This window comes from Carettochelys insculpta, chromosome 30, assembly GCF_033958435.1.
Source record: "Carettochelys insculpta isolate YL-2023 chromosome 30, ASM3395843v1, whole genome shotgun sequence".
Lineage (NCBI taxonomy): Eukaryota > Metazoa > Chordata > Testudines > Carettochelyidae > Carettochelys > Carettochelys insculpta.
The window spans coordinates 14,439,074-14,466,708 of record NC_134166.1 but is presented as its reverse complement, the minus strand read 5'-3'; the positions used below and the strand labels follow the sequence as shown (position 1 = coordinate 14,466,708).

General features: G+C 51.7%; 1 protein-coding gene and 1 pseudogene across 5 annotated transcripts; both read left to right on the top strand.

Moving 5' to 3' along the window:
* Positions 1-6: 6 nt before the first annotated feature.
* Positions 7-23,485, top strand: LOC142003488 (phospholipase A2 inhibitor and Ly6/PLAUR domain-containing protein-like). 5 transcript variants are annotated; one of them, XM_074980459.1, is made up of 7 exons: positions 61-150; positions 687-866; positions 15,585-15,699; positions 17,173-17,286; positions 18,322-18,486; positions 20,173-20,316; positions 21,910-23,485. In XM_074980459.1, exons 3-7 carry the CDS (start codon positions 15,630-15,632, stop codon positions 22,140-22,142), a joined length of 726 nt encoding a protein of 241 aa, XP_074836560.1. In that variant the 5' UTR covers positions 61-150; positions 687-866; positions 15,585-15,629; the 3' UTR covers positions 22,143-23,485. The 5 variants fall into 5 exon arrangements, with proteins under 5 accessions (XP_074836558.1, XP_074836559.1, XP_074836560.1 ...); XM_074980457.1 differs by lacking the exon at positions 687-866 and having other exon boundaries at positions 7-150; XM_074980460.1 differs by lacking the exons at positions 61-150; positions 687-866 and adding an exon at positions 8,919-8,955.
* LOC142003998 (V-type proton ATPase subunit B-like) lies at positions 3,577-4,417 on the top strand (annotated as a pseudogene).
* Positions 23,486-27,635: the final 4,150 nt, after the last annotated feature.

The window sequence follows — 27,635 nt, the reverse complement described above, 5'->3', positions numbered from 1 at the left end:
GGAGGCCAGATGCCAACGACAACAAACCCGGCTCCAGCACCTTCGTCCCTCGCTGGACTGGTGGTTCTGGGGGCTTCTCGGAGGTTGGCCGTGTCGGCTCACTGCAGGGTCTGCGCTGCTGTCCAAAGGGAGCCCACGCACACCGCCAAAGTGAGTAACATCAAAGGGAGCAGACTGGATGTCCGAGCACCGTTCCGGTAGAGACGCCCCACCACATGCAGCGTTTGCTGGGTGTGTGCTGCGTGTGTCTGGCCGTGTGCTGGAGGATTTCTCCTGGCCCGTGAGAAGCTGCAGCCGTAGTAACACAAGCAGCCCACGAAGGGTTGTAACTCCCAGTTTGGCCTCGTGGCTGGAAGTGGTGAGGGGTGATGGGGCTGCGGTTCCCTGGGATGCCCCTGGGGGAGCCAGAGCCCAGGTGACAGAGAGGGGTGAAGCCTCGTGGGACAGACCCAGCTCTGAAGGCGCTCCTCACTCCCAACCCGCAGCTCTTGCCAGCCCAGCTGTGGCACCGGGAGGGGGCAGGTTACCGACAAGTACGTGTTGTGGCAGGGCCAGCGTGAAGGGTCCCTCAGAGGGAGCCCAAACAAGCAGAAGGGCCTGCAGGTTGGTGGGAGATGGCTCAGCCTAGTTAAGGCCAGCTGGCCCCAATGACTGGGCTAATGAGAGGCCTTTAAAACCCTTCACAGTGGGAAGAGCAGGGAGAGAGTGAGGGTGAGTGGAGAGACACAAGGAGACAGGAGCAGTGAGAGAGAGCAGGTTTGACAGGAGCAGAGGACAGCAGCAGGAACACCGGAGATCATGGATGAAGAGTGAGGAGCTTCTACAGATCCAGAGTGGGGACCTGTGACTGCTATGGCCTGGAGAAGGTACCAGGGGGAATTGTCTGGGGAAGTGGCCCAGGGAGGAGACCAGCTGTGCCAAGGGCTAAGGGAGTCAGCTCCTCCTGCTGGCAGCTGCACAGGGTCCCTGGGCTGTAACCTGGCAGGACTGGGTGGGGGCTGGGTTCCCTCAGACCTCCCCTCACCCCAGCAAGGGCAACAGGGCCATTAAGGGGTCCTAATGGACGGAACAGAGGCCCAGGAATAGGACTGACTTTTTCACAGTGTCTTGGTGGCCGCACCCCCTGGCCCCCCGCCAGAGGGGCTGAGCTGAGCACCATGGACACCAGGGTGGGGAAACCAGGGCCAGAGATGCACTGTGCATAGGCACCCACGTGTGTGTGTGTGTGTGTGTGTGTGTGTGTGTGTGCGTGTGTGCCAGGAGAGGGGCACAGAAGACACACACAGAGCAGGTCTCAGACCCTCCAGCAGGGGGCAGCACACACACACACACACACACACACACACATGCAGAGCAGGGACATGCCGAGACACACAGAAGGGACACAGGGAAACACACACACACTCACGACACACACAACAGGGACACAAACACAGACACACAGCAGGGAGACGCACACACAACAGGGACACAGACACACAGCAGGGAGACACACACACACTGACACACACAACAGGGACACAGACACAGACACACAGCAGGGAGACACACAAATGCACAACAGGGATACCCATACACACATACACGCACAACAGGCTCAGCCCTTCCAGCAGGGACACACACACACACACACACACACACACACACACACAGAAGTGTTGCCCCCAAATGCACAGATTCACACTCAGGCTGTGGGACTCACCCAGTGCTACAGCCTGAAACACAGATTTTCCTGCTCAAATCCCCCCGTCCTGTGCTCTGCCCCCTCCCAGCCTCTCTGCAGAGGTGTGCAGCCCCCGGCCCTGCTGTTTGCAACCCCCCATTCAGGCCCCTCTGGGCTACACCTGCCTCCCTGCAGCTCCCCTGTGGTACCCATGTGGTGTGACCCCTGCAGGTAACCTGGCACATCCCCAAACAAGTGGCACTAGGCTCAGGAAACGCCAGCCGAGGAAGTGGTTTGCTGTGTCATTCGGGGCGTGTGGCCTGCACTCCCTCCTGATGCCTGACTCACAGGAAATCAGCCTCATGTCGCCGCCGGGGACAAAGTCGAGATGAAATGGGGTGTATTTGTGTGCGGGGGTTAGATCATAGAATGCTAGGACTGGAAGGAACCTTGAGAGGTCATCGCCTCATGGCAGGACCAAGTACTGTCTAGACCATCCCTGATAGACATTTATCTAACCTGCTCTTAAATATCTCCAGAGATGGAGATTCCACAACCTCCCCAGGCAATTTATTTCAGATCCCAGGGAACTGGGGGATCCCCCCTCAAAAAAAAACCAGGGCCAAGGGTTCTGCAGAAGCTAGGTGGATCCCCCCTCTGGAGCTAGAGTCACCAGGAAACACTGATGGAAACCAAAACCAGATCTAGTCATGGTCTTCCACCAACAATAATGGTGATGGCCCACAGACTGATTCCAGCGGTGCTCTGGGGCTTAAGCACCCATCAAGAAAAAGAGTGGGGGTCCAGCACGCCCCATGGGTCAGTGTCTCCTCCTCCACTGCTCCTCCCACCTGCCATGTTCACCGGTGGGGAGGTGGCCTGGGGGCAGAGTGAGGGTGGGAATCAGTGGGACAGGAAGAGGCAGGACGGGGTGGGGCCTTGGAAGAAGGGGTAGCGTGGAGGCGGGGCTTGGGACAATGCAGGGGTCCAGCCCCACACCCCATCCCACCCCGGGGAAGGAGAATGTTGGCACCTGCAGGTGACAGGAGACCATGGTGGTGGTTTTGTAACTGTAACCGTGTCAGTCCCGGGATGTTGGTGAGACAAGGAAGGGGGTGGGAGGAGCTAAGGGTGGGACAAGCTGTCTCCCCAGCAAAACAGGTTCCAATAAGAGGTAAGTAACATTGTGGGTTTTCTGGGGCACCCTTGGGAGGTTCAAATCAAGGTGAATTACTCAGACAGGGCTACTGACAGCCCATGAGTGGGGGTCCCCCACTACAAGGCTCCAAAACCATCGCACAGAGTACGGCTGTCACCTCACTGGCCAGCAGGAGTCACCCCAGCAATTCCCTCCAGCACCCCAGCATCCCTTGGGCCACAGCCCAAGCTTATGTTCCAAAATATCTGTTCATCTATAAAGTGCCACAGGACTTCTCGTTGTTTTGGCAGATACAGACTTAAAAAAAAGAGATTGGACATACACATCTCCTAGAACTGGAAGGGACCTTGGGAGGTCATCTAGTCCAGTCCCCTGCCCTCTTGGCAGGACTAAGCACCATCTCTGACATCTATTTGCCCCAATACCTAAATGTCATCCTCAAGGATTGAGCTCACAGCCCTGGATTTAGTAGGCTAATGCCCAAACCACTGAGTTATCCCTCCCCAACATCACTACCTCTCGATACATAGCAACAGCAAAGGTCCTCCCATGTGGCCTGGCACCACTGAAGGTCCACAGTCAGCTGAGTGCTCTGATTCACCTGACGAGCAACCCTTTCACAATAGGTTGGCCAAGTCTCCCATTGAGGTCTTCCAGAGTCAAACATTTGGAATCCACGTACAGTCAATACTCAGAACCTCAGACACCATGTAAATTTACTGGGGATTTTCTTCGAAACCCAATATCTGAAGATATGCTTGGCCATGTATTTAATGGATCAGGAAAACTTATTGACAGAGGTTCCATGGTCTTGGCTGAAGATTATCTAGACATTAGGGGTCAACCAATCAATCCTCAGTGTCGAATCTACCCAGAAGAGATGATTCAGACTGGCATTTCTGCTATAGATGGTGTGAACAGCATTGCAGGAGGACCATAAATTCCCATATTCTCTGCTGCTGGTTTGCCCCATAATGAGATTGCAGCACAGATATGTCACCAGGCTGGCTTAGGGAAGAAGTCCAAAGATGTGATGGACTACAGTGAAAAGCACTTTGCTGCTACATGTGTGAACGTGGAAATGGCTCGGTTCTTCAGATCTGACTTTGAGAGGAAATGGTTCCATGGACAAAGTGTGTCTGTTCTTGAGCCTGACTCATGATCCAACCATTGAGCGTATTATCAGACCTCGACTAGCTCTAGCTACAGCCGAGTTCTTGGCCTATCAGCATGAGGAGCACTTACTGGCCATTCTGAAAGACGTGAGCTCTTATGCTGAAGCTCTACGAGAGGTTTCAGCAGCTAGAGAGGAAGTGCCTGGCCGACGTGGCTTCCCTGGTTACTTGTACGCTGACTTAGCCACTCTATATGAACGAGCGGGGCATGTGGAAGGCAGGAATGGCTCCATTACTCGAATTCCTATTCTTACTATGCCCAGTGATATTACTCATCCCATCCCTGACTTGACTGGATATATCACTGCGGGGTAAACCTATGTGGCTAGGCGGCTGCACAATGGACAAATGTACCCACTGTGGCAGGGTGGGGCCAGGAGAGGAGAGGCAGAAGTAGAAACAGAGGGGAGAGGGAGCTGACAATCCAAGTGGGAGCAGCTGAGGAGCAGGCTGCCCTAAATCAATCAGGGCCAGCTGATCCCACTCAGGGCGACCTTTATAAGCCCTTCTCCACTCAGGGCAAGGGGACGGTGGTTAAGGAGAGTTTAGAAGGCGAGTGAGGAGAAGGAAAGAGACTTAGAGGAACACCAGAGACCACAAAAGAGGAGAGGAGCCTCCACAACCCAGCGGGCTGGACTGCCCCAACCCAGGGGGGCCTGAAGCTCCAGCAGAGACTGTGGGGAACTGCTCAGCTGGAGGAGCCGAACAAAGGAGGGGACTTGCTCCCACGGCTACTGCTAGCAGCAGGAGGTACCAGGGGAATCGTCTGGGGAAGTGGCCCAGGGAGAGCAGCTGCAGGGGCAAGAGGGATGGCATAAGCTGAACCAGTGAATTATCAACTCTCAACAGAACCTCCAAAGATCACCAATTTTTTTTTTTTTATGGCCTGAGAAAACACCTAGAGGCATCTAACCTGACCTTTGTAACTCAGGCTGCAGGATTTCCTCCAAGTAATCCCCATTTGGACAAGAGCAGAACTTCTAGAAAAACAGCCCAACTGGCTTTTAAAATTGCCAGGGATGAAGAATCCACCGGAGCCTTTGGTCAGCTGCTTTATAAGTGAATTACTCTCGCAGTTCATGATTTGTGACTGTGTATGTCTTGAGCTTGCACCATTGCGTAGATCTTTGCTGGATTGAAGGTCCTATAATCGAATTTCCATTCCCTCTAGAGGAGGCAATCAAGACTGTGATCCGTCACCCTCTGGTCTTTGTTACAGTGGGTTACATGAGGCTCCTGGTGTTGCTCACTAAAAGGAAGGTTTTCTAACCCTCAATATTCTCACAAGCACAGATCTTCTTTGGTGCCTTCTCTGTTTGTTTATCAAGAGCCCTCTTGAATCACAGACAATTTGGGTGGGAAGAGACCTCAGGAGTGCAGCCCGCTGCCCAAAGCAGGACCAACCCCGACTAAATCATCCCAGCCAAGACCTTGTCAAGCCAGGACTTAAGAACCTCTAGGGATGGAGATTCCACCACCTCTCTAGGCGACACATTCCAGTGTTTCACCTCCCTCCTGGGGAAATAGCTTTTCCTAATATCCAGCCTACGATGCCCTCACTGCCACTTGAGACCATTGCTGCTTGTTCTGTCTTTTGTCACCCCGAGAACAGCCTCTCAATGAATGGCACTAGAATGAGACAATCTACTCAGAACTTTCTCAGTTTCAAACTGTTGTTCTTGGTCACTAGAGCTAAAATTTGCTATATTTAGTAAAGAAAAATGGAGATTTTCGCATGTTCCCCTGACTCCTGGAACTGGGGCTTGAAGAAAATCAGCAAACACCAGAAGAACCAGCTGTGCCTGAATGGTGAAGTCTTTCCCCAGACTGTTTATACTGCTTTTTAATCTAACCTTCTGTAAATGAAATAATTCCAAAAACTGCACCCCATGGGGTGTTGGCTTCTCATCTGTCACGGCAGCAATTTTCCATAGCGTCACTGAGTGCAGGGTATTTTTAATAAACCGCAGCCTTCTACTTCCTGCTTTCTGTATGACGGTGTAAAAAGGCTCAGAGGTGCTCAAAGGGTGTGTGTGTTTCGTGGTTAATACTCTGCTTTTACCAAAGCCACACAGCTCTGTGTTATGTGATTCTCTTCTGGTCCATGTACAATATCTCACCTAAGTCTGAGGTTTGACCATCAATATCTCCCTTATAGCACTGTCCTCTTCCCACTGCAATTGGTGGGCTCCTCAGGCTTTCCTGAGGTTTCTGTTGTCATTGCTTTACCAGTTGCACAGTGGACTCTTACACCAAGTGTGGGTGTAACAATTGTCTCTCCTGACTGTTTATGCCTGGCTGGGTCCAAGTGGATGACTTTTGGAGCTGGTGGGAAAGTTCTCACACTGGAAAATGGTGTTTCCACAACACCGAAATTTCCTGTAGAACTGAGTTGATTCTGAGGACATTTATTTAGCTGGCAGGAGACGGAAAATGAAGACAAGCCTTTCAACATGTTGGCCATTTTCTCTTTGGGAAGGAACTTACCGCTATTTGGTTTTGTTGTGAACTATCTTTATATGTCTTGCTATAAAATAGTTTTAAAATGTCCAAATCAAAGCAAGATGTTTTGATGGACCTGTAACGATGTCGTCCCCCCAGTACCCATCTAGACACAACAGTTGAGGTTCACGGTTTGCTTTCCAACTCGTAAAGAAATACCGATATCCAAATTCCCCATCAAGGGGCTCTGAGGGAACTGGAATTGCCACATATCTCCCTTCTTCAGGCTGGTGTGATCAATGACATCAGGTAACACACCTTCTTAAGTAGGTCTGTGAGCAAATGGCATGATGCTGCAGAGAAGCCCGTCTCCAAACACCAGTGCAGACAGACTCTTCCTCGCGTCTGAAATACACTTGGCTCCAAGCTAAGCACTTGTTCATGTGGACATGGAGACCTGCTGCGTGGTGCGAGGAGATCAAAGTGGAAGAGGACAATTTTTAATGTGATAGCTCCACTGCATGTTTGTTGAGATAAAATTGAAGTCAGATGGGCTTCCCAGCTGAGTCTCAGGACCAGAAGAGACAAATTGAAGGGCCCTTGGCCTCAGTTTCCTTCCCACTGAGGCCATGTTCCAATCTTCACGTCTGCCAGGAGAACATCACTTCTTAAAGCTCCAGCTGTACACCCCTGGGGCTTGTTACTGTGCTGTTCACTGGCTTTCTCACAGGTGTGATGTCCTCCATGGGCCCCGATGGGGATGTCTTGCCACTGTAAGGACTTTGATCTTGGTCAAGGTCTCTGTCCCTCCTGCAGCAATATCGGTGGGCATCTGTGCAGGACTTGCTGTGATGGCAGCTCCAGTGCCAATCTCGCCTCTGGACTTTCTCCAGTTTGTTCTTGTTTTTCCCATGGCGCGGTGCTGAGGTTGGAACCAGTTGTCTCGCAGGGACTTACCTAGAACACGCCTGTGAATGCACTGCAAACCAAACTGGCCTTTGCTTTAAGTGAACCATTTCTGACTCAGGTTCAATTTGTGATCTTCTTCCACCATTAGGTGTTTCCAGCTGGTTAGCGATTTTCCCCAGATTGTAGCTGTGCATTGGAGTCTCCTCTCCTAAGTGAAATATTTTGCTCATCACGACTGATTTCCCTCTTGTTGCTTTTTGGAACAATTCTCTAATTTGCCCAGGCCATTTACAACTCTCCTCCTGCCCTCCAAAGTGCTTGCAACCCCCCTGAGCTTGGTGCCAGCTGCATCTTTAGCACTGTACTTGCCACTCCGTTATTTGCATCATGAATGCAAATAGTGCAGTGCACCAAACCCAGGACAGACCTGGGGCCACAACAGATGTCCTCACACTTTGACCATTGACAGCTGCTCTCTGAAACTGACCTTTCAACCAGCCATGCACCCCCTGTATAGTGGTTTCATTGAGACCGTGTCTCCCTAGTTCACTTACGGGAATAGCCTGCGGGGCTGTGTCAAAAACCAAATGAAAATCAAGATCAATCCATAGTGTGCCCACACCTTGGATACTGCATGCAGGTGTGGTGCCTCATCTCCAAAAAAGATATCTTGACCTTGGAAAAGGTTCAGACAAGGTCAACAAAAATGATGAGGGATTTGGCAGGGTCGTCCTACGAAAAGCGATTAAAGAGACTGGGACTTTTCAGCTTAGAGAAAAGGAGACTAATGGGGAGATATGATAGAGGTCCACAAAATCATGACAGGTGTGGAGAACATGAATAAGGAAAAGTCATTTACTTGTTCCCATAACACAAGAACTAGGGGTCACCCAATGAAAGTCACAGGGTAGCAGGTTTAAAACTAACAAAAGGAAGTCTATTTTCATGCAGCGCCCGGAAGACTTGTGGAACTCCTCGCCAGAGGAGGTTCTGAAGACTGGGACTCTATCAGGATTCAAAAAAGAACACGAGAAATTCACGGAGGTTGTCTCCATCAGTGGCTTTTAACCAAGATGGGCAGGGATGTTGTCCCTCATCCCTGCTTGTCAGAGGTTGGAAATGGTTGACAGCAGAAGGATCACTTGATGATTGCCTGGTCTGCCCATTGCCTCTGGGGCCCCTGGCTTTGGCCACTGTTGGCAGACAAGACACTGGGCTGGATGGACCTTTGGTCTCACCCAGTGTGGACCTTCTAATGTTCTTACGTGAGATATATCCCATCTTCAGCATCAGCTCCCTGCAATAGTACAGGAATGTTGTGACTCTTCATAGCCACCCAACTCTGCACCTCCGCCGGGGATGCCCCAGGCATCTGCTGATCCCCTACAATTCAGTCATTATTTTGTTTCCCTTCGTTACGCTGCAAGCACTGAGCAGTAACCAGGATTTGCTGCTCTGTGTTCTTTTTCTCGTTGCTTCCTCTCTGCCTCTGAGCCGCCCTTAGGTCTGCTATAAAGGAAATACGGGCGTGGGCTGTGGCCACGGCTGGGGACTGCAGCTTCAGAGAGGCAAGCACCCGGAGGCGCTGCAGCCCACGGTGACCAAAGGTATGTTTATTATTCATAACTCTGTGGTAGCAACTGGCAGCTCCAGTTAGTGACCTGCAGTGTCGGATGCAGGTGCTGAACAGGGTGCATCTACCCCAAGGATCTTGCAGTCGATGATTAGGGCTCCTGCTGTGCCTGGCACTGCGCAATCCCTAAGGGAGATAAGAGTCTTCATTTTGCTGGGTGCTGAACAGATCTCAGTGAGTTCAGGGCCCCATTACACCGGGTGGTGTGGAAACTCCAATTGTGGTCAGGCCATGACAAACCACCCCTGCCTTTGTTAGCACCCACAGGTGGACTTGAACCTGGGACCTCAGTGCAGGCTTCTCTACTCTTTGAGCTAAAAGCCAGCTGGCTCCCCTCCAAAGGCTGCACAGGAGACTCATTTTTTTTCTCTCTGCAGGGGGACTAGGCCAGTCGGCCATGCTCAGGAGGCTTGTGGGTTACATATTTCCCAAGCTTCAGAGACCCAGCTGAAATCCCAGATGAGCCCCCCTTGGCGGACTCAAATCGGGGACCTCTGGAGCTTAGAACTGGATCCGCTGCAGCTTGAACTAGAAGCTGGCTGGCTCTCAGCTCAGGCTGTAGAAGAGGTTCATTCTTTCTCTCTGGGCGTGTTCTACGTGACACTCCATGGGACAGAGACCCACACCCCAGGGGCATGGGTTACACCTGCGGAACACTTGAACCCCAGCTAAACCAAGGAAGGATCAGTCTCCCCATGCCACAGGGGGTGGAGACCTGGGGTCAGACTGGCTTGGGCATAGAACGTGGCTGCTCAGAGTTGCAGCATTAATGAAAACCCTTCTCCTCCTTCCTTGGCAGTGTGAAATAAGATCACAGTCACTGCTGATCTTAGTCATAACACAGCCATCAGAGGCATTAGAGTCTAAGATCTAATGTCTGGGATCTGCCATGGGAATGGTGCACTGTCCTAGTCACCATCAACATGGCCTGGAAAAACAGGGGCCCCCTGAGTTGTCCCAGTTTGCAGGTGATCATAGAAGCATAGAATCCTGGGGCTGGAAGGGACCTCAGGAGGTCACGTCCAGCCCCCTGCTTCAAGCAGGATCAACCCCCACTAAATCATCCCAGCTGGGGCTTTGTCAAGCTGGGGCTTATAAACCTGTAGGGAGGGAGATTCCACCACCTTTTTTGGTAACACATTTGGTGCTTCACCTCCCTCCTGGTGAAATAGTTTTTTCCTAATATCCAACCTAGACAAAATTATAAGCATGATACAAATATACACATATCACAGAGTGAGAACCTCCAGGAGGGGATAAAAAACAGACAGTATCATAATGCCCCCCACCCTCCCAGAATGCAGTGGGACGTCCACACTTTGAATAGGGGGTGCAGATGTGGTCACCCCATGTCTCCAATGGTGTATTAGAATTGGAAAAGGTGCAGAGAGAGGCTACAGAGATGATGAGGGGAATGGGACATTCTCCGTGTGAGGAGTAAGGCTGTGTAAGAAGGGGACGGTGCAGTGGAAAAGAGATGGCCAAGAAAGGGCAGTAGAGAGGTCTAGAAAATCATGACCAGTGCAGAGAAAGAGCATTATGGAAGGTTTATTTCCTCCTTCCGATAGCACAAGAATCTGGCATCACTCGGTGAAATTACTAGGCAATGATGTTTAAAGCAGAGACAGGGACGTGTGGTTTTACTCAATGTGCAATTAACTGGCAGAACTCACTGTCAGGGGGTGGGTTGCCATTTCTGATGGTGGGGAGAGGGGATGGGACAGGACTTCAAACATCATTCCAGGAGCTACTCAGGCACCCAACAGCTCTGGATTTCTGGAGGATAATAACGTAGCAATGAGCCGACAGGAGCACAGCGTCTAATTCCTGTATGAAGGAAGAAAAGTATACACATGTAAACCCATATTTTACATTAATATGTAAATTTGGAACAATAGGGAGAAAATAGAGCAAGATATTCCTAACCCTGAGCCTCAAGGGGTGTTAAAAATGCCCACACTGGGTCAGACCAAAGGTCCACCTTCTCCAGTGTCCTGTCTGCCGACATCAGCCAATGCCAGGTGCCCCAGGGGGAATGAACAGATCAGGTGATCATCCAGTAATCCCTCTCCTGTCACCCATTCCCACCTGGGAAACAGAGGCTAGTGACTCCCTTCCTGCCTAATAGTCACTGATGGACCTGTTCTCCACGGATTTATCTAGCTCTTTTTTTGAACCCTGTTCTAGTCTTGACCTGCACAACATCCTCTGGCAACAACTTCTTCAGGCTGATCACGAGTTGCGTAAAGAAATATTTCCTTTTGTTTGTTTGAGACCTGCTACCTCATAAGGTGACATCTCACTCTGCAGTTATGAGAATGAGTAAACAATGCTGCCTTATTCACTTCCTCCACACCAGGCAATGCTTTGTAGACCTCTATCATATCCCCGTGTTGTTCTCTCTTTCCAAGCAGACCAGTCCCTGTCTTATTAAGCTCTCCTTAGATGGAAACTGTTCCCTCCCTCTAAACATTTTTGTTGCTCTTTTCCCATTCCAATCTATTTGAGACGAGGCAAACAGAGGCGCACACGGTATTCAAGATATGGGTGTCCCGGGGATTTACATAGCTCTGTTATGATGTTTTCTGACTTGTTTCCAAATGATTCTCAACGTTCTGTTAGTTGTTTTGGCCGCCGCTGCTTTTTGAGCCAACTTTTTCAGCAAACAATGACTCCAAGATCTCTTTCTTAGGAGGTAACAGCTAATTACCCCCAACATTTTGCATGTACAAGTGGGATAGTGTTTCCCCGTGTGTGTCACATCGCAGTTTCTTTTCTACATCAGTTTTGGAGACTTAATATCCAAACTTATAACTTTATTTGGTAAATAAAGTGACTGCAGAATATTTGCATAATGTTATTGTCCTCACCACAGCATACGAACGGCCACCAAAGTCCACCCAGCCCAGTGCCCTGTCATCCGACATTGGCCTAGGCCAGGTGCCCCAGAGGGAATGAACAGAACAGGTGGTCACTGAGTGATCCCTCTGCTGTCACCCATTTCCAGCCTCTGACAAACCCAGGCTAGGGCCACCAACCCTACCCATCCTGGCTAAAAGCCATTGATGGACCTCACCATCAACATCACACCAATAGTTCTTAAGGACCCACATCCTTTATATTTTCCTTTATATTACCTTTTGTAACACTATAAGCCCACAAATACATGCACTTTTAATTTGCATATCTCGTTTCTCATGAGTCTAAGGCAGTTGTTTTCCCTCAAACCTTCTTCTACAATGTGGAATAACTAATTAGTTATTAAAAATTACTGAAGAAATTCATTTTGGCAGTAGATTTAAACAAGGAGAGATAAAAAGCTTTTAATGTGAGATAACTGGAAATAAAATATTGCAATAAATTGGCCAATATAGCCTCCCTATCAGCTATACAACATCAGAAGGTGTTTCCAGCTGATAAAAATGTTATCACCGGTTTGGTGGCAATGTGTTTCTTTTCCTACTAAATTACTCATTAACTAGGAATGAAATCTTGAACGCTGTACTCTATTTATACCATGCCTTTTGATAGTTCTCCAGAACTAAGGCAAATCGCTGCAGTTCAGGGTGCAAAGATTCAGCCCATACAGATGATTTTTCGAATGGAACGTGCATTTACAAAGGACAGCTCTAAAAGCATATTTTAGCCTCTGGAAACGGTTCTGTTTCATAGTGCAATACAGGAATCCGGAGTAATCTCTTGCTGTGACCCCGCTGGAGAATCCTCAGCTGCACCTTATCATACATACAATCACAGGGCTGGGAGGCACCTGAGGAGGTCATCCAGTCCAGCCCCCTGCTTCAAGCAGGATCAACCCCAACTAAATCATCCCAGCCAGGACTTTGTCAAGCTGGGACTTAAAAACCTCTAGGGATGGAGAATCCACCACCTCTCTAGGCAACACATTCCAGTGCTTCACCACCCTCCTGGGTGAAAATATTTGTTAGTTTTCAAGCTGCCAGAGTTATTTTTGCTAAAACCGTTGAATATCCGAAATGGGGTGCTAGACGGGTAAGTGGGATCTAGAAAGTTTGCCCTCTAAACAAGTATTGGAGGGGTAGCCGTGTGAGTCTGTATCCACAAAAGCAATGAGCAGTCCTGTTGCATTTTACAGACTAACAGACTTTTTGGAGAATAAGCTTCGTGAACAAAGACCCCTTCGGCAGCTGCAGGTAGACCTCTAAACAAGGCCGTTGCTGAGCCATGCTCAGCGCTTAAGGGAGCTGGGAGTGAGACCTGTCACACCCAGGTACAATTTTGTGCCCTCCATGAGCTGTGACCAAGACCCAGCAGCCTACCCGTGTGTATTTGCTGTGTACGACATACAGGTATAGACAGCAGTTTCCTCTGGGTTGAGCAGGAATAACTGAAACACCTCAGGGCTTTGTGGAAGAGACATAAGGAGACAGAACTCACCAGCTCCCTTCTCTGGCCCAGGTGGCCAGAACCTGCCCTCCCCAGCTCCCTCCCATCAGCTGGGTAATGAGGAACTATTTCCCCGTGGGCAGGGCTTCCAGTGCCCTCTGGTGCTGGAGCTGCTCCTGCTGCCCCTGGCTGGGGGCATTGGCAGGAGGCGGCGATGGGGGCACTGCCCGAGGGGGCAAGTGGAAACCTTGCTAGACCTCCTTGGACCCTTGTTAGGCTGCATCAGGCACAAAGGAGGGGTGAATCGGGCCGAGCAGACAGCCCCCGCCCAGCCACAGGGCAGCTGCAGCCGCCACGGCTGGCGAAATGCAATTGCCCACAGCCCTGCCAGGCAACAGCCAGTCCTCACGCTGCCCTCAGCTCCAGGCTCCCCCGGCCAGAGCACAGAGCCACCCTGCATTTTCCTCTCCACGCTCTGCTGGGGAAGGAAACTTGGCGAGGGGGCGGGGGTGGAAAAGCCGCTGCCTCTCCCTCTGCCTCCCTACACAGTGCCCCGGCTGATGTTGCAAAACCCAGCTGGGCATCTGGGCTCAGAAGAGAACCGATCAGTTCCTGTAGGACAGGTCCATTGATGGACGTTAGCCTGGCTGGGCAGGGTGCGAGCTCCGCTCTGGGTGTCCCTGGGGCTGCTGGGAGTGGCTCACAGGTGGCTGGATGGTTCCTTGCTCTGCTGATTTCTTTTGAAGGGAGCAGCAGTTGTGCAGAAAAGCTGCTGACAATCATGGGGAGCAAGAAGCTGGGGAGGAGTCAGGAGCCTGCCACTGCCACCCCAAAGTTCTAACAACACACTGGGGTGAACAGCACTGAAATCTCCTTACAGCTGCTGTCTTATTGCAGCCCAAGCCCTGGGTCCCTGCCACCTCTGCCAATAGCTCATTGCTGGAGCTGGGCACTAGGTCACACCCATGAATTCCGCCCCCGCCCCCCAACAGCTGCAGGAACAGTGCAAGCAGACCTAGGAGAGTGGTTGCTATATCTGGAGATACATACCTGATAGAGCTGGAAGGGACCTCAGCAGGTCATCAGATCCAGTCCCCTGCCCAGATGAAGCACCATCCTCCTCCCTTTTTTTAAATCAATTTGCCCCAGACCCCCTAAATGGCCCCCTCAAGACTGGGCTCACAACCCTGGGCTTAGCCGGTCAAGGCTCAAACCACTAACCCTTCCTCCTCCACACTGGCGTGGCCACAGCAGCACTATTCTGTCCAGTTTTGTGTCTCCCGTTACAAAAAGGGTGTGGGCAAATTGGAGACAAACCAGTGGAGGGCAACCAAAATGATGAGGAGGTGGTCTGGGGGCATGTGACCGATGAGGAGAGGCTGAGAGAGTTGGGCTTGTTTAGCCTACAGAAGAGAAAAGTGAGAGGCGATTTGATAGCAGCCTTCATCTTCCTGAAGTGGGGCTCTAAAGGGGATGGAGAGAGGCTGTTCTCAGTAGTGACGGATGGCAGAACAAGGGGCTGAAGTTATAGAGGGGGGGAGATGTCGGCTGGGTATTAGGAAAAGCAATTTCCCCAGGAGGGTGGTGAAGCTCTGGAATGAGTTACCAAGAGAGGTGGTGGATTCTTCATCCCTAGATGTTTTTAGTCCCAGCTTGACAAAGTCCTGGCTGGGATGATTTAGTTGGGGCTGATCCTGCTTTGAGCAGGGGGCTGGACTCGATGATCTCCCTAGGTCTCTGCCAGCCCTAATCTTCTAGGATAAGAACCTGGCAGTGGCTCTGTCAGCCCTGAGGGGTAGTTCAGTGGTTTGAGCGTTGGCCTGCTAAACCTGTGGTTGTGAGCTCAATCCTTGAGGGGCCTGTTTAGGGATCTGGGGCAAATCTGGTAGGGATGGTGCTTGGTTCTGTGGTGAGGGCAGTGAACTGGACTTGGTGACCTCCCAAGGTCCCTTCCAGCTCTATGGGATGTGCATCAGCCAGAGACAAGAGCTGGCTAAGTGGATGAACCATTGGTTGGACCCAGGCTTGTAGTCCTGATGTGGTCTCTACCCATTTCTGTCTCTGGGAGTCCTGTCCATGCATTAACTCTCAGACTCAAGCCCTGGGCTCAGAGAGCTGGTGTCAGGTAGCTCATGTACCAGCTCTGCAGCTGAGCCAGGGATGGAACCCAGGAGTCCTGCTAGGTTTCTGCCCACAAGGCCCCTGACCTGACCTGCTCTGTCCCTTGCTGCCCTACAGGCCTCACTTGGTGCTGAGCCCAGCCTCGTGCTCCTCTTCCCCACGATGAAAGTGTTTGTTGCCCTCTGCGTCCTCACCGCTCTCAGTGCCAGAGTGCCAGCTCAGAACGAAACAGGTGAGTCACCAGCAGGCGGAGGGCTGTCAGCTTGAGGTGCGGCACCTCCATTGCATTTAGATACTGGGGCCCCTCTGAGGGTGCCTGGTGTCTTCTGTGGTTGAGACACCCCAGAACCCCACGTGGCTGGGGGATGACATCGTTTGGAAAGTGGGCAGGGGTGGCACCCGTCTCCCCAGAAAAAATTTCAGGCTGTCCAGGAAATAGTGAAATGCAAATTTTCAACCATGCCCTAGTGCCTTATGGGAGCTGTCATTTAGGGGCCTTGTGCGCCTTCTCGGAGGGGAGTGATACCTAGCGGTTAGAGCAGGGGAGGGGCTGAGAGCCAGGCATAAGGAACCTAAGGAGGAGAGTGGAAGCAGGAGGAGACAGAATTTCACCTCCAGTGACGCGCAGCTTGTCATTTCTGGATTCAAATGTGATATTTTCTGTCTCCACCCCTCCCCTCCACCCCCAGCAATTAGTTCAGATTCTGGCTGTTCGCCTGCCCATAGGGCATGGTTAGTGTTAGTGGGGAAAAGCAAAGCCAGCCTCTCCCCCAGCTGCCCAGTGGGCTGTGGGTGAAAAACCAGCCCCACCAAACATCAGGAGGCGAGGTCCCGCTGGCTCTGAACAACCACCAATCACCTCTGTGGCTGCGGGCAGTGGGTGGAGCCTGGCAGACCCCGCTCACTCCAGAAGGGGCGACATAGAAGAAGGAGTCGCTCAGCCGCAAGCCCTGGAGACAGCACCGGAGCTGTGTCTGAGGTACTTCTTCCCGAGGAAGTTGGTGACAAATGCGGGCACTGGCCAGAGCCTCTGCGAAGACACTGGGGCATGGAGAACTTCTGGGGAACGGGGCCTGAAATGACGGTGAAAGCTGCCTTGGTGCACCCTGGGCTTGTAAGAGCGGCCACGTGCTCTGCGTCCCTGCCTGCTCCTCACCTTTGTTTCTGGGCTGGCTGGGTCATCCGGACGCTGAGCTTGGCTGTGCCTGGGTGACATCTGAATCTTTGGCCCTTTACCAAAATCGATTTTCCACCCATGGATGGCCATGCCAGGAAATCAGCCATCACTATGAGGAGCCTGTGTTTGTGGCTTATTAGCAGATAAGCACAGAGGACCTCATCGGAGTTCATGCTTTGATCTGCTCCACAACCCAGGCATGGAAAAGCCCTCTTTGAGTGGGATGGCTGGGGGTGAGGGGAGTTATCATACACTTCCAAGGGCGTTTGCATACTCAACCCTTCTCCCCCCGTGCCACTGAGTCGCAGGGCCAAGTGTGGGGAAACTGAGGCACACATCGGCTTCACAAAAATAATGCAGAACGCTCCCATTGTTCCCCAGCCCCTTCCTTAGAGGTAGGCCCCGTTAGCTGTGCCGTGTTAATGGCTGAAGTGTGGCCAGGGTCCAAGAAAGTTCAGAGTCTCCCCAGTCTGGGAATGAGGATGATGGTAGTGGATATGAAGATGAGCTTTTCTTCTCCCTTTGCAGACATGTCACTGTCCTGTTTCTCTTGCAAATCTGGGGAGCGGTGTCACCCCACGCCCCTGACCTGCTCCCCGCCCCAGGACTCCTGCATCACCATTCAAGAATACAACACACTTGGTGAGTCCCCTCGGCTGCAGGCACAACCGGGTGGCAGGAACCCTGCCGGTGGGCACATCTGCCGCAAGGCTGCCCCTACCATGGTGCAGCTGAATGCAGCCAAAGGCAGCCCACTTGCTGCCTCTTGGGGGTGGGAGTGGAGCACAGGAATCAGCCTGCAAGGGCAGTTGCAGGACCCTGCCTGGGGGAGGTGCTCGGACCGGGGTGAACGAACGCCCATCAGGGCTGGGCTCGGTTGTGTGGGTCCCCCTTCAGCACCAGGCGCCAGGCCGGATGCCCTCCTGTGGCCCCTTCTAACTGGCAGTGGGAATGGATGGCCGCAGGGGCCCTGGGAGTGAGGAGGCCACCAGGCCTGGGGACAATGAGAACGTCATAGGCAGCCACCCCCCCTGCTCCTCACGATGGACCAGGGACGCCTGTCCCAGCTGGTGTGAGGATGCCACACCCCTCTGTGACTTTGGGGGGGGACAATGCCAGTGGGGGCTCAGAATTGCACCTAGCAAGAGGACCCCATGGGAAGGACCCCAGACTGCCTCCAGCCCCCTGTTCCTGCAGAGAGGGCACATGATGGGTTCGGGGGTGAGGTGCACCCTGGAACGCAGGGAAAGGAGGCAGACCGAGCTGCCTGTGCCTTGGTTCAATGGCCACCCCCCTGAGCAAGAATCTGAGGAAGAAAATGCAGAGGGACAGGATGAAATTCAGGGCCTGAACTGCTGAGGTGCCTAAGTCTCCTAGGCTGGGGCCTGGGGTGGGAAGCCCCTCTCCCTGGCTGGGATGTTCAGCTGTGATCCCCACCCCGCAGTTGCCCAGGCATTTCTCATTCAGAAACAACGAAGTCCCGTCCAAGCTCTGTTCTCGAAGCCGTTCTGACCAGTGCTTGGATAAATGGTCCTCGGGCTGAGGAGAAACTGGCTGTGCTGCCTAGCAGTTGGGGCGCTCACCTGGTGGTGGGTCTGTGCGTAATGCAACAGTGGCTCCCTTGGGAGCGCCACTGGTTTTTAATTGGCACGTGACGCCCCCCATCTGCCTTTGCAGCCTCTCCCACAGGCGCAGAATATTCCGGCGTGTTCCAGTCCTGCGCCGATTCCCGCCGCAGCCTCACCGGCTTCCTGGCCTTTTACTTCGGGGGCACGGTGTCTGTGGAGATCCACTCGGAAATCTGCAAGAGGGACGACTGCAACACCGAGTCCACGCCCGCCCGTACGTGCTGCCGGGGGCAGGGCTCCTTCGTGGGCACGGGGAAGCTGCAGGGTCAAACCCCAAACCTACCGGGGCTGTAGGCCACATGTGGGGGATACGGGGGGCAACATACATCCCCCTCTCCCGCTCCCCCCACCCCTCATCACCGTCAGAGCTGTGCTGCTTGGGGGCAGAGCAGAGGTGGGAGGGGCAAGGGGTTGCTCAGAGCCAGGCGGCTCTGGTGTGCTCCCCAGAACATCATGGGGGTAAGCAGTCCTGATGGAGAAGAGCGAGTGAGTCATTGAGCCATAGACCTCTAGGACTGGAAGGGACCTCGAGAGGTCGTCCAGGCCAGTCCTCTCCCTCATGGTAAGACCAAGAACCATCTAGACTAGGGGTGTGCAACCTCTTTTCTTCAGGGGCCGCACAGAAATTGTTAACGTGGTCCAGGGGGCCAAACACAAAATAGCCCCAAACTGCCCCCCACGCCCCCAGGTTTCACCCCCTGCAGCCCCAAACTGCCCCCCTGCCTTCAGGATTAGACTCCTCCACAGCCCCAAACTGCCCCCCGCCCCCAGCCTTAAACCCCCCCACAGGCCCAAATTGTCACCTGCTCACCCCCAGGCTTTACCCCTCCTCACAGCCCCAAACTGCTCTGCTGCCTGCCCAGTGCCCCAGCAGGGGCTCTGCCACCAAGGTCAGGGTTGGCTTTGCATCCCAGCGGCTGGGGCTATTTAGTAGCTGGCCTCAAGGGCTGAATAAAAAGGCTCCTCAGGCTGGATTCTGACCCACTGGCCACCTGTTGGACACCCCTGGCCTAGACTCTAGACCTTCCCTAATAGACGTGTGTCTAACCTGCTCTTAAATATCTCCAGTGATGGAGATTCTACTACCTCCCTAGGGGATTTAGTCCACCCGGACTGTTAGGAAGTTTTTCCTAATGTCCAACCTAAACCTCCCTGGCTGCAGTTTAAGCCCATTGCTCCTTGTCCCGTCCTCAGAGGCCAAGAAGAACAACTCTTCTCCCTCCTCCTTGTAACACCCTTTTAAGTACTTGAAAGCTGCTATCATGTCCCCTCTCAGCCTTCTCTTTTCCAGACTAAACAAGCCCAGTTCTTTTAATCTTCTCTCATAGGTCACGGTTGCTAGACCTGTAATCATTGCTCTGCTCTGGACCCTCTCACATTTCTCCATCTCTTTCCTAAAATGTGGTGTCCAGAACTGGACACCGGACCTTAACTCCAGTTGAGGCCTCATAAGTGTAGAGCACAGTGCAAGGAGCACTCCTTGTGCCGTGCTCACCACACTTCTTGTGTCGTGCGCACCACACTCCCGTTCATACGCCCCAGAATCATGTTTGCTTTTTTAGCAAAGGCACCGCACTGTGGATCCATGCACACTACAGCCCCTAAATCCCTTTCCACAGTGCTCCATGCGAGGGAGTCCCTTCCCATTTTGTATGTGTGTAAAGCGGGGGACACGGCAGGTGCAAGAAGGGGTGGGCCAGCCAGAAATGGAGGCTCGATGAGGAGGTTTCTCTGCTCCGGGCGCGGGAGGAATGGGGACACACCACTGAACTAGCTGGCTGAATAGGACGATGTACTGGTTGACGGCCTGGAAGGGTCCTGCCCATCCCATGTTCTCCTGCCACAGTTTCTTCCCGTCATGAACATGGAGCAAAACCTTCTTTCCCTGGCTGCCTTTCAGGGCTGGCCATCAGCAGAGTCCAGAACGGGCGGCAGTGTCCAGCTTGCTACGCCCCAGGCTTCGAGAGCTGCAAGACCAACGGGCCCCTGCCCTGCATGGGAGGTGCTGACCAATGTGCCACTGTTGTTGGGACGCTGGCTCAAGGTGTGGCTTCAATCTCGCCGGGCGGGTTAAACCTCCAGGGGAGGTCATGGGTGTCTCCTGTGCCAGCTGAGCCAGGGCACTGGGAAACACCCCCTTGCCTTTGCAGTAGCCAAAACAGTAAATGTTGTTGCTCCAAACAAAGAGTTGCACAATCAACTTCCAGTCCCTGACTTAATCACTAGGAACCCACTTCCCTCCCAGGGCATGGGAGAGAAGCCAAGAATCCTGGCGCTAACCCCCCCCCGCCCCGCTCTAACCACTAGATCCCACTTCCCATCCTGATTAGGAATAGAGACCAGGTGTCCTCACTCCTCCGACTCCACTTCTAACTACAAGACCCTATTCACGTTCCAAGCCCAGGGAAAGAACACAGGAGTCCTGACTCCCAGCCCCCCAGACATTCCAGCAAGACGTGGAATCCCTCTGCACGCTTCACACATGGCAAGGCTGGGTAAAATGGGAATGTGGCCTTGGAAGAAGCTAAGACAGAGCTTTTGGCCAGAGAACTGTCTGGAAAGGGGATTTGGCTGTGGGCAAATACATTGTTTGTAGATACAAAGGATTGTATCAAGGATACACGTGCTTCCAATGCCAATTTCTCTTCCTAATGGGAATGACTCTTAAGAGCTTGTATTTTGGAGGTACTGCTCTAGTCTAAAGGGGTAACAATATTTTCCCCCCTTTGCCAAGCAGCAGCCTAGAGTCTTGTAGGTCAGCATGAGAAGAAATCTGTGGGGCAAAGTCTAGGTACTTCCTATGGGCAGCTTGTTTATACTGTCTCCACCAGACCTGGAACAGAGGTGGGCACAAACACCATGCAGGCTGTCTCCTTAATCTTTGTTCACTCCCATTGCTCTTGAGGAATAATTTTGCCCCAAGAAGGGACTGGAGTCAGTGATTCACGCAGAGACCAATGTCCTTAGAGACACAGCCCAAGCTGGCATAAGTTAGTTGGGATTGGTCCTGCTGTCAGCAGAAAGTTGGAGTTGATGACCTCCTGAGGTCTCTTCCACCCTATGAGTCTGTGTCACCTGTTGCTTCTCATCACCACCATAGAGAGAAGCTGCATGAAAAAAAAACAGACAGCAACTTGTCCAACTCAGTGAAACATCCATGCGGAGGGTCAGCCACTTCCTTGCCTCTGTAAGCTGAGTACACTGCACCCCTAAGGGCCCCCAGGAACTCCCTACAACTCCCCCATACTCTGTGTGCCCTCCATATCAGGGTACCCTCCAGCCCCGCATATCCCCCTCCACCACAGCAAAGATGCAGGACCTCCCTTTGCTAGGCCAGTAATAAAGAGTCAGAAGCCAGGGTGTGGGAGAGTTGTGGGGCAGGAGTTTCCCCTATCTCTTGAGGTTTATTTTACCTCTGTGCTTCGGACTGGGCCCACCACTGCTGGAATTCTGTGTCCGGCACTGATGTTGGGGAGCATAGGGATAAATTGGAATTGGAGGCGTGGATGGGTTGGATCTGCCCCCAGGCTGCCTTGGCTTGGTGTTGAGGTCCCTGGAGACCCCACAGGGGCCTGATAAGGTTGTGATAACGGATTAGGTCATATAGTGTCTGACCTGCTCTGCTTTCCTGGTGCAGGGGGCGTTGAGATTCCATTTGCCGCCAGAGGCTGCGCCACCCAGGCAGCTTGCGACATCAAGACACTGGAATCGGGGGTGTTCACCTACAAGCTGACCAAGGCCGACTGCAGCCCAGCGCTCCAGGCACAGACCAGCAGCGCCACCCAGACTCTGACCTGGGGACCACTGGGCAGCATTTTGTCCTGGGTCTCCCTTTTCCTTCCCGCCCTTCTGGGCTTCTTCTGCTGCTGATGACCCATCTGTGTGACTGGCAGCTCCACCACGCCTTTGGTGTCGCAGTAGCACTTCCCGCCCCCTGTTGGTTCCTCAGTTTTCTCCTCTCTGGATGGGGATAATGAGGGCTTTGGGATACGTGGGTGGGGTGTTCAGATACAGCCTGATAGAACTATGTTCTCCATTAATTCTGCTGGGCTTGGAACAAAGTGCAGTGTATTGGTAATACCCCCTCATAGCTCCTCCCACAGCCTTTCAAAAATCCCTGCGAGGAAAGAGAACCCAGGAGTCCTGGTCCCTCCCTCCTCCTGCTCTAGCCAGGGGGGCTCCACTCTCATAGATCCAGACTCCTGGTTCTTTTAGAGTCCTGGTTCCCTGCCCTGCCTCAAACCACTAGATCCCACTACCCTCTCAGACCTGGAGGTGGAACCCAGGAGTCCTGAATCCTAGCTCCCTAGCTGTAACCACTAGACTCCATTCCCCTCCCACATCTGGTACTAAAACCCAGAAGTGCTACGACCTGGCTCCCTGAAGAGCCCAGAAATGGTACAATTCCCACCATGTATTCCAAATGGGTCTGAATAAAGCACCATCCCAGAGCATCAGTGCCTGGGTGTGTTTGCGTGTACAAGAGACAAACATGTCCCTTCCTCTTTCACACCAAACATCAGTGCTTCCAGGAGCAGCTCTGCCACCAGAACTGAATCTGACCACAAGCCACAGGGCATAGCAAACACCTACCTCCACCTCCCCAGAACGAGCTACCCCCTCCCCCCACCCATCTCCCACAACTCAAAACTCGCTTGCGCAACAGCAAAAGAAGTCCTGTCCAGGCTATTTGCAACAGTGCCGCCTGGTGATACCTGCGCTAACAATGTTCTCTTGCACCCTCCATTCGTTGTTACGGTGAAGGTTGCTGAGGACAGCCAGTGGGTGACACTCGGCTGCAGACACAACCACAGACCTCATGAAGGAGGACAGCTGTGGCAAGTGCCTGTCTTCAGGGGCAGGGAAAGGAACAATTAAGCCTCCATATATAGCAGAGAGAACTGGGGACATGGAGGTGACTGCCCAAGGCATGGGACTGCTCAGAGCTGAGCCCTGCGGGCTGCAGGGAACCCAGACACTCAGATATTGTCTGCGGCTGCCATGCAGAGGAGGCAGGAAATCAGGAGGGGCAGATTCTGGGAGCGAGCAAACTGCAGATCAGACCGGAAGACTGGTTTGTGGTTTCCTCCATCACATTTCATTGTGGAAGGGAAAGAGCAATAGCCAAGAGATGATTGCGAAGCAGCCGGTGTTGCCAACATGACTGGTATTTGGTACTTCACTTAAGGACTGTGATCCGGGAGTCAGGGGAGTGGGAGAACATTTGAGATTTTATCTTTTAAAAACGAATTTCTTTTAAAAAATGAATATCAGTGCTGTTTGTTCCTTTCGTTCCTAGAGTGGCTGGTTCCAAGGCTCTGGCTGGGCCACCTTCCACGAACAAGGGATACCCCATTCTGAGCAATCCTGTAGTAGTCCTACAGGTGCATGGTGGACACCCGTTGTGGTCCATCTTCCCTGCCCAGAATTCCCTGGGTGCCTGCCCATGTGCCCAGCTTGTGCGTTGTGAACTGGTGCGTGATAACATGGCTCCCAACCCTTCCATGCTCTGACTCCATCCCCTCCACTCAGAATGACAGCGAGGCAGTGACAATGCTCCCCCGGAGAAGCATGGGTGGCCGTGGTGGGATCCCCAGTTATGTATCCCACCAGGCAATTCTAAGCCTAAAGTCTCACATGGAGGAGGGTTATGGCAATTCAGGGCTCTTCCAGTGACTCCACTCTCCCTTGCTTAGATTGGTGGCTGTCAGGAGACGCTGTGGTGGGAAGAAGTGGGATCTGGGATCTCCACATATTGTCCTCAACAGTAAAGACTTCTTGGGCTACTGTACAGGAAGGGAACTCCTTACTGAGAAGAATTCAGACATTCCCCCCAGTCCTAGGGATGGGTTTAGGCGTTCAGCAGCCTCAGCACATCAGTTACACGCAGACTAACACTTCCAATCTTTTTCTCGAGATTATCTTAATCCTGAGATTTTTAATCCTGGCCTGGATGCCTCATAGCAGATGCAGCTAGGTGAGGGAACCCAGTCTGTAGCAAAGAATGGGGTCATGAGCAGTGTCCCTGGAAGCTCAGCACTTGGGCGGCCACCCAGGAGAGATTGAGGTGCCACCCAGTTGATCAGCAGAGTGCCAGCAGCCGGCAGCAAGTGTGTCTTCTGGGGGTGCACATCTGCACATGCCTTGGTTCACGAAACAAAATTCATTCTGCCCATGGATAGAAAAAATTAGAGGGAGCCCTGGTCAGGAAGTAATCAAACTGTAGCCGTTGTTTGTAGGTTGTCTGTGGAATGGGCCCTTTGGGAGATGGAAAGGCTGGGAAGAGGGGGTCTCTGGACGCAGCTGGTATGAGCTACATCTCCCTGGTGTCCTGTCTTCACAGGATGGCTTCCGTGAGAATTCGAGAATTTTTCATTCCAACTTTTTTTTTTCAAAACCAGAAAATCGAATTTTCAACCGAAGCGTTTTCACAGCAAAGGGGTGTTTTCTTCCCAAACGTTGTGGGGTTTTTTCTGAATTTTTTGTTTCCCTTTTTCAGCAGATTTGGCCCCCATTCTTTTCCTTCCTTGGCTGCAAGTTGCTGTGCTTTCTGCAGTTTAGGGCTAAAATTTGTCCAGGTTGCAGCTCATTGTGTTGGGTCAAAGTCTGCTCAACGTTTGGCCTGTTTAGTTTAGTTTTCAGCTGACAGCTATTCTGATTTCAGGACCCTTTGGTTGAAACGGTTCTCATTTCCCCTTCTGACCTTCTTTCAATCTTGAAATTGGTTTGATTTTGGCTGTTTCCGGCCCCAAACGGTTCAAATTTCAGCCGAAACCATAGTTTCCCTCTCCTTTTGCTTACAACAGTTTGTGCTTTGATGGTCGGGAGTCAAAACATGTTTGGGTTAGGCTGAAAATGATTCATATGCAGCCAATAATTGCTCATGGTGCAGCCATTCGTGGCCAAAACATCTCCAGTTTGAAGTCCTCTTCAGCCAACACTATATTTTCATCAGCTGTGGTATGGCAAAACTTGTTCCTGGGCTCCGGGCCTCTGTTCAATCCACTAGCCCCACGGCCAGGATGCTGTTGCCCTTCTGGAGACGGGGGAAGAGGGGCGATGGTGGTTTGGGGGGAACCTGGCCCCACTCACTCATTCCAGGTTCCGGCCCAGGGACCCCGTGTGGCTGCTACTGGTGGGGAAAACCCCCCTTGTCAGGGACCCCACAGTTCTTCCCAGAGGATTCCCCCACCCTCCGCCCCCATACCCCTGCCGGCAGCAGCAGCAGACAACTTTTTATTCCAAAAGGTTGAAAAAGCTACCAGAGGAGAAGCTGTTCTAGATTTAATTTTAACAAATAGGGAGGAAATTATTGAGAATTTGAAAGTAGAAGGATGCTTGGGTGAAAGTGATTATGAAATCATAGAGTTCACAATTCGAAGGAAGGGTAGAAGGGAAAACAGTACAATAGAGATAATGGATTTCAGGAGGGCAGATTTTGGTAAACTCAGACAGCTGGTAGGTAAGGTCCCATGGGAAGCTAAACCGAGGGGAAAAACGGCTGAGGAGAGTTGGCAGTTTTTCAAAGGGACATTATTAAGGGCCCAAAAGCAAGCTATCCCGCTGCGCAGGAAAGATAGAAAACATGGCAAAAGACTGCCTTGGCTTAACCAGGAGATCTTGCATGATCTCAAAATAAAAAAGGAATCTTATAAGAAATGGAAACTAGGACAAATTACAAAGGATGAATATAGGCAAACAACACGAGCATGCAGGAGCAAGATTAGAAAGGCTAAGGCACAAAATGAGCTCAAACTAGCTACAAGCATAAAGGGAAACGAAGGCTTTTTACAAATACATTGGTAACAAGAGGAAGACTAAGGAGAGGGTGGGGCCATTGGTCAGTGAGGAGGGAGGAACAGTAACAGGGAATTTGGAAATGGCAGAGATGTTTAATGACTTCTTTGTTTCGGTCTTCACTGAGAAATCTGAAGGAATGCCTGACATAGAGAATGCTAGTGAAAAAGGGGTAGGCTTAGAAGTTGAAATAAGAAAAGAACAAATTAAAATTTACTTAGAAAAATTAGATGTCTGCAAATCACCAGGGCCTGATGAAATGCATCCTAGAATCCTCAAGGAGCTGATAGAAGAGGTATCTGAGCCTTGAGCAATCATTTTTGGTAAATCATGAGAGACGGGAGAGATTCCAGAAGACTGGAAAAGGGCAAATATAGTACCCATTTATAAAAAGGGGAACAAGAATAACCTGGGAAACTACAGGCCAGTCAGCTTAACTTCTGTGCCAGGAAAGATAGTGGAGCAGGTAATTAAAGAAATCATCTGCAAGCATTTGGAAGGTGGTAAGGTGCTAGGGAACAGCCAGCATGGTTTTGTTAAAAACAGATCATGTCAAACCAATCTAATAGCTTTCTTTGATAGAATAACGAGTCTTGTGGATAAGGGAGAAGCGGTGAATGTGGTATACCTAGACTTCAGTAAAGCATTTGACACGGTCTCACATAATATACTTATCAATAAACTATGCAAATACAACTTAGATGGGGCTACTATAAGGTGGGTGAACAACTGGCTGGATAACCGTACCCAGAGAGTAGTTATTAATGGTTTTCAATCCTTCTGGAAAAGTATAACTAGTGGGGTTCCGCAGGGGTCTGTTTTAGGACCGGTTCTGTTCAATATCTTCATTAACGATTTAGATATTGGCATAGAAAGTACACTTATTAAGTTTGCAGATGATACCAAGCTGGGAGGGGTTGCAACTTCTTTGGAGGATAGGGTCATAATTCAAAAGGATCTGGATAAACTGGAGAAATGGGCTGAGGTAAACAGGATGAAGTTTAATAAGGACAAATGCAAAGTGCTCCACTTAGGAAGGAACAATCAGTGTCACACATACAGAATGGGAAAGGACTGCCTAGGAATGAGTACAGCGGAAAGGCATCTGGGGGTTATAGGAGGGAGGACATGATAGCAGTTTTCAGGTATTTAAAAGGGTGTCATAAGGCAGAGGGAGGGAACTTGTTCTTCCTGGCCTCTGAGGATAGAACAAGAGGCAATGGACTGAAATTGCAGCAGGGGACGTTCAGGTTGGACATTAGGAAAAAGTTCCTAACTGTCAGGGTGATCAAACACTGGAACGAATTGCCAAGGGAGGTGGTAGAATCTCCATCACTGGAGCTATTTAAGAAGAGGTTAGATAGATGGCTTTCAGGGATGGTCTAGAAAGTGCTTGGTCCTGCCATGAGGGCAGGGGGCTGGACTCGATGGCCTCTCGAGGTCCCTTCCAGTCCTACTCTTCTATGATTCTATGTTCTCCCTCCTGGATCAGCTCCCCGTGCGATCAGTCTGTTCCAGCCTCACGCTAAATCTCAGGGCTGCCTGGGCAGGAGCCTTAGCCCCTTG